The sequence below is a fragment of the Lolium perenne genome, chromosome 5 (assembly GCF_019359855.2).
Source record: "Lolium perenne isolate Kyuss_39 chromosome 5, Kyuss_2.0, whole genome shotgun sequence".
Classification (NCBI taxonomy): Eukaryota; Viridiplantae; Streptophyta; class Magnoliopsida; order Poales; family Poaceae; genus Lolium; species Lolium perenne.
The window spans coordinates 186,926,317-186,938,302 of NC_067248.2; the positions used below are offsets into that span (position 1 = coordinate 186,926,317).

Genomic DNA, 11,986 nt, shown 5'->3' on the forward strand with positions numbered 1-11,986 from the left:
GTTCTTTTTCGGTCAAATCTTTATACAACGCCATACTTCATTCCGATGTACCAGTGGATAATAATAAGAAAATTTGGAAGATGAAGATACCATTAAAAATAAAAATATTCGGATGGTATCTTCGTCGAGGGGTCATCCTCACAAAAGACAATCTTGTCAAGCGTAATTGGCAAGGAAGTAAGCGATGTGTTTTTTGTCATCATGATGAAACTATTAAACACCTCTTCTTCCAGTGCCAGTTAGCGAGATCTATTTGGTCTGTCATCCAAGTAGCGTCTACCTTGTACCCTCCGACTAGTGTGGCCAATGTCTTTGGCAATTGGCTTCATGGTATAGATTCAAGGTTTAAGTTGCTTCTTAGGGTGGGGGCGCTTGCAGTGATCTGGGCGCTTTGGCTGAGTAGAAATGATAAGATTTTTAATAATAAAAATTGCTCTTTGTTGCAGGTCATCTACAGATGTACAGGTATTCTCCGTTTGTGGTTCCCTCTTCAGCGCTTGGAGAACCGAGACCTATTTACGGAGGTCTGTACACGATTGGAGGCTACAGCGAGGGATACTTTTTCCCTACATGGGTGGCAGCATAGTCTACGGATTGAAGCCCCACCCGCACCTTAGGGGTCATATGATTCATCGTTTCGATATGTATTTCGCCTATTTTCTCCTTTAGTTTGACTTTTTTGTGATCCTAAGACTATTTAAACGGCTGTGTGCACCCTGATTGTGCAGAGGCTGGATGTAATTGCTTATCAAAAGTAATAAAGCATCCTTTATCGAAAAAAGTTGACCTCTTTGACAAGGTGTGGGATGTTAAGAAGTTTTTGCATCGCAATGCTGATTTTTATTTCTGGGGGGATAAAACAATTTTCAAAGAGGTGGAGAAAATGCAAAACAAGTTCAAGGAAGATTGGAAACTTTGTTGCTTAAATATCTGCATGCCTATGATCATGGATCCATCTTTCCGTTTCAGCCGCATCAAGTCCTGCCTTTGGTTTGATGCGGGCAATTTTTTTTTTTCGAGGATGACGGGGGGGGGGGGGGGGGGGGAAACCCCCCATTTGTTATTATAACTCCAAGGGCCGGGCAGCCGGGGGGGGAGAGAGAGTGTCGGGTCAACTAGGCTCTAGACAAAATATAGGAGCGCAACGAGTCGAGGTGTGCGCGCTCTGAAATCGGAAGTCTCCATCTCCAAAGTAGAAGGTCGTCACTCGCCTTCCGGAGCGTGAAGCTAGAGGTGGTCGCCCTCCCGTTGAAGACAAGGCCATTGCGACTTTTCCATATGGCCCAGAGGATCGTCGCGGCACCAAACTGCCATGCCTTGTCGGGGAGGGGGAGAGGGGAACGGAGGTCCCAAACGGAGAAAGGGTCAGCCGGGATTGGGACGTCCAGCCGAGCCCAAAGGTCGGAGGCCAGGTGGCAGTTGAAGAACAGGTGTCGTCCGGTCTCGATTGCCGGGCAGGCAGCACAGACATCGGAGGGGGCGCAACTCTTGTAGAAGAGGTTGGCCAGAGTGCTCAGGCGGTCGATGTCGAGGAGGTAGATGAAGATCTTCAGCTTCGTGGGCAGGCGCAGAGCCCTGGCGATGCAGGCGGATGCATCCCTAGGCCGAGACGGGGAGAGCATCCGGTATGCCTCCCGCGAGCAGAAGCGTGGCGCAGAAGGGGAGTCGATGAAGCGAAAGTCCGGAGTGTCCCTGAGCCGCGTGTCATCGATGATGTGGCGGACGAGCAGGAGCTCAGCCTCCGCAGCCGAGGAGAGGCGTGGATGCAGGTCAAGCCCCCGAGCCACGACAGTGGCCACCGGCGCATGCAGCCGCGTGCAGTGCGAGAAGATGGCGGGGAAGCGCTCAGCAAGCGGACTGCCCGGTAGCCACCTGTCCAGCCAGAAGGAGGTGTAGCGCCCGTCACCAACGGTCACCCTGATGATGGATCGGTACAGGGGAAGGCCTTCCCCCACGATCCGCTCCAAGAAGGAGGGGGCAGTCGAAAGCTCGCCCAAGTCTCGACCTGTATGAGAGAAGAACCAAGTTTTCCAAGGCAAGGATATAGGCTGGTGCAGTTTATGTATAAAATTGAGTAGCAATTATCATTTGATGAAGCGGAAGTTTGACGATGATATAGAAGATTATATTGAAGAAGTGCATGACATATTGCTCGACCTCTTCTCTGGATATTCTGATCAGATGGAAGACACAAGCTGCAATTCTGGAGCAAAAACTAGAAAAAAGGTTGTTGTGACGGGACATGATACACTGATGTACTATTATCACACCGATGAATATCCGTACAGTGAGCGTCCTATGGCAGAACTTGATCAGTACTTACAAGAGCCAGGTCTCTCTACAGGCGAATCCAGTGTTCTCCAATGGTGGAAGGAACATGATCTGACCTATCCTACAATTGCTCGGATGGCACGTGATATATTGGCGATACCCCTCATTTCTGACTACAGTGTAGCAACAAGGACTGGAAGGCGCGCATTTTGCGAGTCTGGTGTAGGCTGGATTGAACGGCTTGTGTGTGTTCAGGACTGGCTCAGATCAGACGGTATAGCCTACACCATTAGTTTTTTATTGCTATCTAGTTACAGTCCAGTACTAACCGTTGTTTTCATGTTATCATAGGTTCCGCAAACAATTGAATGATTCAGTCTTGATGGTCTGTAAGCTGCTCTGCCAATCTACCCACTTTAACCACTCTATCAGAGATCGCTCATTAGTTACCTTTTTTATGCAGGATTCTAAGCTGAGATGTTGTGCAGAGTAGATTGTCTGCTTAGATAGTTTTCTGGGCAATATGCTTAGTTGATTTGTCAAATTGATTTGGCAGTAGATTCTGGTTAATGGAGAAGTAATGAGGCTTTCTTTTTCTATGTATTTGTAGTGGGAGCTTTTCAGCAATTTCCTACTTCTAGCTTCGGAACTTCAACCTGATCAAGCATTTCGTCTAATGATACTGGACCAATGTATTGATTTGTTCACTTATACCATCTGTTGGTGCATTGAGTTAAAGATCATGGTTTCACTAGACTGGAATGCATACTCACTTTTCTGATTCTTTGAGCAGATTGATTTTTTGGTCCAAAAAGTTCAGACTTCTAATCATTGTTCCGTACTCTCTTTGCTGATTCCTTGACCATATTGATTTTTCGGTCCAAAAACTTCAGACTTCTAAACATTGTTGCATTACCTTGCCTTTTCAGTATGTTTCTGATTTTTTAAGATGACATCGCTAAACTAATTAATGCCACTCCCATGATCAGAAACTTATAAGATAATTCTTGGCTTTTTTTAGAAAGTTCCTGTGGTGTCAACAATGTGTTCCTCTGGGTTGTGCACAGCGTACCAAATTCTATGTTTCCCTTTTCCCAAAATTCTTTACATTGTCTAAACTAAAGAAGGCATTCACACATGTTTTTTGTGTGTGTCTGTGTGCACTTGTCTGTCAGTTTTGCTAGTAGTGTTTTTATGTGTCATTGTTAATGAAATATGCCAAAATAAAAATGTATGCAGTACACCGTTTCAACTATGTCATGAAAAGGTGACAACATTATGAACAATGCCATGAAATTTTGTTAGGAATTATTTTCTACTCCCTTGTACTAAATCAACGATATTTATATCTACTATACTAAAGATGAACAACTTCGATTTTTTGCTAGAATTTTGATTTATGTTTAGACTCACAGCGTTTTGACACGTCTGTAATTTTGTAGTTAATTTTCGTGGTGGTTTTCTTGTGTGCAGTTCCTGGGCCGTCTTATATTTTTGGAAGTACCTTTCATCTGCTTTGGAGTATTATTGGTGTGACCATAGCTGCAATAGTCTGAGGTGGTGGTAGGCCAGCTCTGTTCTGATTGTCGGACGGTGGAATTTTGCTGGGCGGTCAAAGCGGTGCTGGTGACCTTATCTTTTTCATTAATTTTTTCCATCAATCCCACCATGCCTCTCCTACACGAAGCTCCGATGCAGCTCCTCACCTGGAAGCGGCCCCTGCCCCGGCCTCGACGGCTGATCCATTGTGTGGTCGCTCAACGGTGCTCTAGAGTTGCTGCAGATGCCTGCGTGTAGTCTCTCGCCGCCAGGCTATGCCCCAGCCGGGTCGCGAAATCAATCGTTGGAGAGGTGCCTGCGGCCGCCGTCATCGACCAGCGCGACATTCTGGTGAGCAAGACCGTGTGTCGCCGTCCGTCTCCGTGATGTTGCGAAAGCTGATGGTGGCCGAGGAGGCCGTCTCTTCTTCCCTGCTCGGCTGGTGGCACAGAGGAGGACATCCGTATCGTATTCTCCATCCCGAGATGGATGCTGGGGCTTCGCCTTCGCCATCCGCCTCCGCGACGCCGCGGCAGCGAAGATGCTCAAGGCAGAGCTATTGCCGGAAAAAGTCAAGGTCCCAGCGGCCTCGGCGCACGGGAGCCTTGCAGGTGACATGAGGCACAGGTATGCTGCCTGACTGCTCCCTCCTCCCGGTTTTCTCTCTGTGGCATCCTCTCCCTCTCTCGCTCTCATCAAACAGCGGGTGCAGCGAGGACATATACAGCCGCATTGACCACGGTCCGACGATGAGAGCGGAGCGGCCGATGCGGATGAAGACGGCCCGATGATGAGAGCGGAGCGGCCGACGAGGATGGAGACAGTCGCGACGCACTGTTCGATTTCACTGTTTCTTAGGCTTTCTTTTTCTGTTCGTGTTTTCGGTGTAAATATGGGGATTTTCTTTTCGGTGAACACGGAATTTTCGGATCTGATGACGAGGTCATCCCCACCGGACCTCCACCCTGCTGGCCGAACTCCCACCTTCCCGACGGTCGTGGCCTGAGTCGGTTACTCCTCCGAATGCCTTCCCGCCGCGCCCCTGTTCTGGCTTCTCTGCCACGATTCCTCGCCATAAGTTGTCTTGCCCCTGAAGCGGTGGCTGTGGCAGGTGGGCGCGGCGTCATATCAGCGCGTCGAGAGGTCAGCCAGGTGGCCATTGTCGTCCGTGCTAATCTGCGAAGGAAACGGCGACGGTCCGTCACTGGCTGCAGCGGAGGTGGACACGGCGAAGGCCAGAGGTTCTTCCCTCGCGTCTGTCTGTTGCAGACGCTGGATGGCTGCCATCGGTCGCGCAAAACCTCTGTATGTTGCTATGGATGACGCTCCCCCCCACTCATCTCTTTAATTTTCCAGTCTTTATTCTCTCTTTTCAGTCCATTGAATTCAAGAATCCATGGTCTAAGTTAGGAAATCCCCTTGTCTGGTCGCTGAGGAGTAGGCTGCAACTGCCTCGGCAAACGACGCCACTGTCGCGTGGCGCCGGGAGCCAGCGTGGACATGCAGAGCTTCCTGTGGTAATAATTAGTACTCCCTCCATTTTTGTATACTGGGCGCATCTCCAATCCCTCCATTTTTCAGAATTAAGGCGTGTCTCATTAATGACAGATTTAATTGGGGCTTTTGGTGCATGCGGTGCTCTCTTTCCTTTCTCCTTCCAATTCTGCATGCATCTCTCCTTAATTACCGCTGCATGTGATAACTGCTTCTTGATTGGGCGTGGGGATTACTAGGCGTTTTTCTTGCTGTTCGTTAGGCATCTCTCCTTAATTACCGATCAGATTTTCCTCTCCCAGGCGATCGCAATTCAGCCAATAGGCATATACCTTGGTCCCAGAGTTTTTCAAGCCACGCCCAGTATACAAAAATGGAGGGAGTACTCAAGTAGTTGCTTAAATTAATGACAAGGAAACTGCATTCTGCTTGGAATGTTCAGGCAAAATCACTTATAATGGTGCATGTCTGGTTTAAATATATGCTCTTCTGGAGCAAGGTAAAGTGTTATGGATAGTTCATCTTTGTCTGGATACAGATGTTTAACTTATAATTCACACAAAAAAGTAACTTAGTTAGATGGTGACCATTGCCGGTTAAGACTGGACAATTTGTTTTTATGTGTTTGCCTATTGGTTCATGTCCTGGATCATGGAAATTAAATCCAGCGATTGCTCCTTGCATAATTATAATGGGATAATCCTAACTGTGGCTGAATTTTTTCACCATCTTTATTGCATTTCTGACATGGAAAATTCAGTATTTTAGAGCTTTAGAGATCAACAAGAAGCTCAGGGCTAAAAACACTCAAGACATCTACTGTATGCCTGTTGAGAGATCTACTTTGCTTCTTTTGCATAGCAGGTTTCTGTTGCTGTCGTTGTCATAAAGGTTTGTACTATACCAAACTATTTGTAGGCAGGTTAGTATCTATCTTGAGGCATGGATGTGTCTACATTCCCTTAAACAGACATCCCCTTTTGTTGTTTTCTAGAATTGCTAGAGCAGAGGTACCTTCAACGGTCACCGCCCACAGAGATCGAAAGATCCGGAGGCCTCCGAAGATTGAATGCGCTCCCAAGAAAGCAACCGATATAAGCAGTGCGTCCCGTGCAGAGTATACCATCGAGATTTGCACATACATCAGAATATCTATTACCATGTCTCTATACATATTATATGTTGTGATAAATACTGAACAATACAGTAAGCTATATACCTAGAAAATAATGGCCATGACTTCACAAGATCCCATTTAATTTTTTGCCAGTCTTTGCTTCCTCTTTTAGTTCTCAAAAGGTGAATATTTCCTGCAGGAATTAATGCATCAAAATCTTGCCTGCCTTTGCATTAGGTTCTCTTTTAAAGTGGTAGATTTTATATAGCAGGGCGAGTGGAGACATTTTACTGATTACCAGATAAGAAATTGCCACTTACAATCCATAATGTTCTGTTAAAAGTAATTTATTCTGTTCTGTAGATGGAGGAAGTCAAAGTTGAAGAGAAAAAACAAATAATTGAGGAAAATCAGACATAGTTGTTGAATGACAATGAAGATGTAACTATATTGAAAGAGGATATGAAATGGGTTAATTGTCAAATGACAAAGAAGATGATTAGCTCGAGGGCATGGCTTCCCCGACAGCTGCAGCACCGCCCAGGGCCGACAACAAGCAAAGGTAAGTTATTTATGGAATTATAGTTTTGTTCTCCATATTGAGTTGATTCATACAGTGCGACCTCTTACTGAATTTTGCTGAAACCTACGTGATTGCACATTTTGCTGGTCGATTGGTTTGAATATAGTTGTTAATTGTGCAGATTTGTGGTTAATCTGGTCGTGTTTTGGATTAATTAAATGATTATTAATGGTGGAAGTAAGCTTGGGGTTTATGGTGCCCATATCTTACAATGAGCAAATTTATTGTATGTATACTCTACAGGCATCATTTGTTATGGACTTCAATATAGTGTGGTGTTCAGGATGTATGCTTAGCATGTCATTTGTAATGATGGCTTATTGAAGTAGACGACTCAGCTTGATCTTGGCCTTTTGAAGTCTGCCTCATTTTCTTGATGAAATCATGTAACAGTTAGTGATACGTCCAAGTGTTCTTTTGCTCAACTGAAATATTTAGTAACTTCAGTTCAATTCTGATTTGCCCCTATGTGTTGTAGTATAGTGATACGTCTGCCTCATTAGATGTATTTTTCTGTCCATACATAGTATAGGGATTTGCTAATAATTTTGGAGCATGCTAATTAAGCATTTATTTACTGCATCCATCCGAGTCTTTGGAATACACTACTGTTCACTTAATAATTAAGAGTGCAACTTTGTTCTTGTGACATCATTCTACTAACTCCATTAATAACATTTTTTTTCTAAATCAACAATGCAGTTTGTGCCCATTTCAGGCCTTAGTCCAGTATATGATATTTGCTGAGGTTTTAGTCTGTTCACCCCCAGGTAAACCTCATACCTATCGACATAAATTCTCAAGATTAGCATGGCTCGATGGTAATAATATTGCTCAGCTACAAATACTTGTTGTTTGTGTTTGGTGACATGGTAAGGCAATCATCTATCAGGCATACATAATGTTTTCCATGAATGGCTTTTGGAAGTGTCCTCCTTATAATAGTCTACTAGATACTATTTTTCTTGAGGCTACATGGCAAGTTGCCTGTTTCTAAAAGGTGCAAGAAATCTGAGCTACAATTTGGATTGTGTGCCTTTATGAGTACTATGCTGCCACTACCCTAATCTTACAGTTTTACCAACATCATAGCGGCCAAGCCCCTATCAACTGGGAAACATTTTTGGTCATGTGCATTATGTCTTACTTGTTCGGTTAGCTTATGTGGGAGGCGTATACATCTTGCTCCTTCCACTCTAGCAATTTTATTCGTGTGGGCTGTGGTTAAGGTTCAGCTTTCTGTCATATCTGTCATGATTAGTTAGCTGTGCGCTTTCTCCTATTTTCCCCAACGTTCTTTTGTTCTCTGTTGTCCTGTTTCACAAATGTGTACTTATCTCTTTTCTTTTTCTCAATTTATTTATCATCCAACCGCTGCACATTGTCAACACATCTTCAATCGTGGAAGGTTTAGTCATAGGTACCTTCCTTAAAATTCAGCGGTATCAATTATATTCAGTTCATTAAATTGCTCCCTTTTTTACCCAATAGCTGATCCACATTGTTCATATGCCTTAGTCGCACGAGTTTCAGAGATAAGAATGCTTCTATATCTTTGCCAATGCCTAACATGATTTGTTAGCTGCATCACTTCTATATTTTCCACATTTTTTCCCCTTCTCTCACTGGAAATCCTAGATACTTTTTTTCTTTTTGGATGATCCACAGAAAACTGTAATGGAAGGTTTGGTTCCTGGTAATAGAGTGGAACAATTTAGAGATCAACTGAAGGAAGGCTCTGTATACACTATCGCCAGATTTGATTTATATGATCCAAAAAAGAGTTACCAGTCAGTGGACCATCCTTTGAGAATCTGTTTCACTATGACGACTAATATAACGGAGGTCGTGCCACCGCCGGAGAATTTTCCTATGATCGCCGACAATGCTCTTCCTTTCAGCATGTTTTCAGATCGCATCGATCGAAATAACGTATTACCTGGTACAAACATTAAAAATTCAAGCATTACTTTTTTTTTTTTCAATATGCTACTGTAATTCACTTGCTTTGTCTACATCTGCAGACATTGTTGGATCAGTGAACAAAGTTACAGATATACTGCCTCCATCTGGGAAAGCTAAGAGTCATAAAGGGCAAGTGTACATCACAGATGGCAGGTGCGGGTCACTGTTATTTCTGGTTCTGTTTTGCCAGCCATACACTTGCTTCTACTAATTGCTCTCTAATTCATGCATGTTCTGTTCCATGAAGCGAACATGCTATTGTTACCTTATGGGGTGAGCAAGCTGATTTATTTGATGCTGATGGATTTTTGGAGGCATCAAGTGAAGAACCTGTTATCGTTTTATTTGTTGGCATGACAGTCAGTCAGTACTCAGGTGATACACAATGGACTCTGTTTTCCCTTCTCCTTGAGTACCCATTTTTTCCATTCCTTCTTCTTGTGTCTTCTGGCAATTCTAACAATTGGTGTTCTCTAGGTGCCTTCAAAAGTACATCCGTCACAAGGTGGCATGTTAATGTGCCAATTCCAGAAATAGCTGCTGCTCGAGAACGGTTTGTCTTCCGATTAGTCAGCGCTCGCAAGAGGTCTATTGCCATTTGCTGTTTGTTTAGTAACGTGCGTGCCGTGCACATGCTCCCAGTCAAAACATTTACCATGGCGTATCGAGCTACAAAACGGAAACCAGAATCGCGCTGAGCCAACTGTATCAGCAATCACAGAAATATCAACATTCAAACCAAATGATATATGCTATGCTCAGTTTTCATACGTGGCCAGTAAGCTTTGAAGTGATATAAGAAATTATTGTTCACCATGAGCAAAGCCCGCAATTATCTTCTAAGCGGCACTCACCGTTTATTTGTTATATTATAATCATGCTGCCATAACAACATGAAGAAGCGAGAGGGCAAAGATGCTGGTTTGGTAGGTTGGCACGGTATTAGTATAGTAGATCGACGTGCTCTTTATTTGCATCATTATTCCACCCAATGTGCATACCAAATGAAGTTATAGACAATTTTGAGATGCTGTTGTGGTTGTGTCAGGACTTCTGAGGTCTGAAATGTTGCTCAAGATATTTAGATTATCGTTTTACAATCAAGTTAGAGAAAATGAAGGATATAAAAGATGACAAAACCTTCTATATTCTTACCATTGAGACAAAAACATGTTTCTCAATTCTATCAGCCTGTTGTTAGGACATCAATTTTAGTTAATGCTTTTTCGTTTGCACAACTCCATGTGTTATCACCGCATAGAACCATAATATTTACTTTACCAGTTCTAAAAAATAATCATGCCCAGTTTAAATGTACATTTCCACTTTGAACTGCCTATATATTCAGGTCTTCTGTGTATACTATACCAATTACATGTTCAGGTCTTCTGTGTTTCTGGGTTTCATATGAAATTTAATTTTAAAGAGCCTACATATACAAGGTTAAGGATTAATGTTTTCATGCGTTTTAATTAAAGCATTGAAAACAAACTAATATGAAATTAGTCAGTAAACTCATGTACTTCTTCTGAAATATTAGTCTAGCATTTTTTCGCGAAAACGCAAAATCCTTGAGTTTCGATGCATTGATAGAGAAAGAAGTTATGTGTACAAGTCCAAAGAAGTTATATGAAATTAGTCAGTGAACTCCTGTACTTCTGAAATATTTGCTCGCATTCTCTTCGCTATAAATGTTGGTGCACATGTTCAGGGTGTGCGCTACAAGATATCTGTTAGAATCACTGAAGTTCTCACATAAAATGGGTGGTATTATATAAACTGCACAGAATGCTGGAAGAAATTAACGTTAGAGGATGGAGTTTACAAATGTCCTCGGTGCCCTACAGCCTCTGCCAAGGTATGGCTGTCATATATGTATCGTGTCTTCTTGATTTCCGCACTATTCATTGTACACAACTTTCTATCCTGTTTATGATAAATCCTTACATGACTACTTTCATTCTTTTGTTATTACTCTATGAGGTACAGATTCATTGTCCGAGCAGTTGACGCTGACTCAGCAGATATTCAGACTGCAAAATTGGCTGACTTATATTTGTTGGGTCCCCGAGGAGCTATTGTCCTTGGAAAAGAGAGGACAATCCAACGCAGTGCCCCGGGATTTGCTTGCTGTTGTGGAAAAAGAGTTCAATGTCACTGTCACCCCAAGGCGTGAATCATTAGACTTGTTGTGCAGTCACCTTTAAATGCAGATTGCTGAACCAATTATCGAGGCCAATGTAACCATGCGACAAGGCAAGACTGATCCTGCAGCAAGTCAAAACAATGAGAGTCCCCCCATTCCTCAAGCTCCAAACCAGGTTCAGGCACTGGTGAACCTTCAACTCTGCCGCCGTCTATGAATCCTACACCATGAAGTGTACCATCATCAGGTTCTACAATCGATGAGGTAGACTTGGGTTGTCCTAATAAAACATCTTTCGTTGGCTTTCTGACGAATCATGTATTCTTATAATTCCAGGTTGTCTCCAATCATCTAGAGAAGTGGAATCCAGGGTGCCATGGCTGCCAAAAGGCTTGTTCTTGGGGTAGTACCTATGGTGAAAATTAGCAAGTATACAAAGAAAACAAATCCCCTGGTTTTCCCTTATTGAATTCTAACAATTAATTTGTCCCATAATATGTAAGGAAAATTTCATAAAATATAAAAGGGTTAATTAGTGGTTTGCCACTACAGCTCTCGCGACACTCAGTTTTGCCACTAGATCTGAATTGTGCTCAGTTTTGCCACTAGTCTGTGTGCAACAACTCTTTCCGTGAGTCTGCCGTTTCATTCAGGTCAACATTCTTGACTCGGCTGTTTTAGGTGGGACCAGGCGGAGACGCGTTTGAAAAGAGGACCGTTGCTGGCCGTTTCACGTGGGACCCACAAGGCAACCGTTGGAGCTCTTCCATTTTAAATCGCCTAAACGCGCGGCGGAGCTCGCAGCGGTGAGCAGAAATCGACGGGGTTGGAGGCGGCCACACGCAGAGGTGCAGCGCGGGCGACTGAGAGG

General features: G+C 43.6%; 2 protein-coding genes and 1 long non-coding RNA gene across 8 annotated transcripts; 2 read left to right on the forward strand and 1 right to left on the reverse strand.

Annotated features, from left to right (window-relative positions):
* Positions 1–1,115: 1,115 nt before the first annotated feature.
* Positions 1,116–1,622, reverse strand: LOC139831691 (uncharacterized). Its single transcript, XM_071821012.1, has one exon. The coding sequence runs from the start codon at positions 1,620–1,622 to the stop codon at positions 1,116–1,118; it is 507 nt and encodes a 168-aa protein (XP_071677113.1).
* A 2,322-nt stretch (positions 1,623–3,944) lies between these two features.
* LOC127298104 (uncharacterized) lies at positions 3,945–7,039 on the forward strand. 2 transcript variants are annotated; one of them, XR_007849607.2, is made up of 5 exons: positions 3,945–5,115; positions 5,217–5,327; positions 6,065–6,195; positions 6,299–6,405; positions 6,785–7,039. It is a non-coding gene; the product is annotated as an uncharacterized lncRNA (long non-coding RNA). The 2 variants fall into 2 exon arrangements; XR_007849606.2 differs by having other exon boundaries at positions 3,946–5,115; positions 5,221–5,327.
* Positions 7,040–7,528: 489 nt separating this feature from the next.
* Positions 7,529–11,429, forward strand: LOC127301240 (replication protein A 70 kDa DNA-binding subunit C-like). Of its 5 annotated transcripts, XM_051331458.2 has the most exons (8): positions 7,529–7,774; positions 8,673–8,794; positions 8,906–8,946; positions 9,029–9,122; positions 9,217–9,344; positions 9,447–9,720; positions 10,680–10,827; positions 10,953–11,429. In XM_051331458.2, the coding sequence occupies exons 2-6, from the start codon at positions 8,682–8,684 to the stop codon at positions 9,665–9,667; spliced, it is 597 nt and encodes a 198-aa protein (XP_051187418.1). In that variant the 5' UTR covers positions 7,529–7,774; positions 8,673–8,681; the 3' UTR covers positions 9,668–9,720; positions 10,680–10,827; positions 10,953–11,429. The 5 variants fall into 5 exon arrangements, with proteins under 5 accessions (XP_051187418.1, XP_051187417.1, XP_051187415.1 ...); XM_051331457.2 differs by having other exon boundaries at positions 7,531–7,774; positions 8,673–8,946; positions 10,959–11,429; XM_051331455.2 differs by having other exon boundaries at positions 7,531–7,774; positions 8,673–8,946; positions 10,953–11,428.
* The last annotated feature ends 557 nt before the right edge of the window (positions 11,430–11,986 follow it).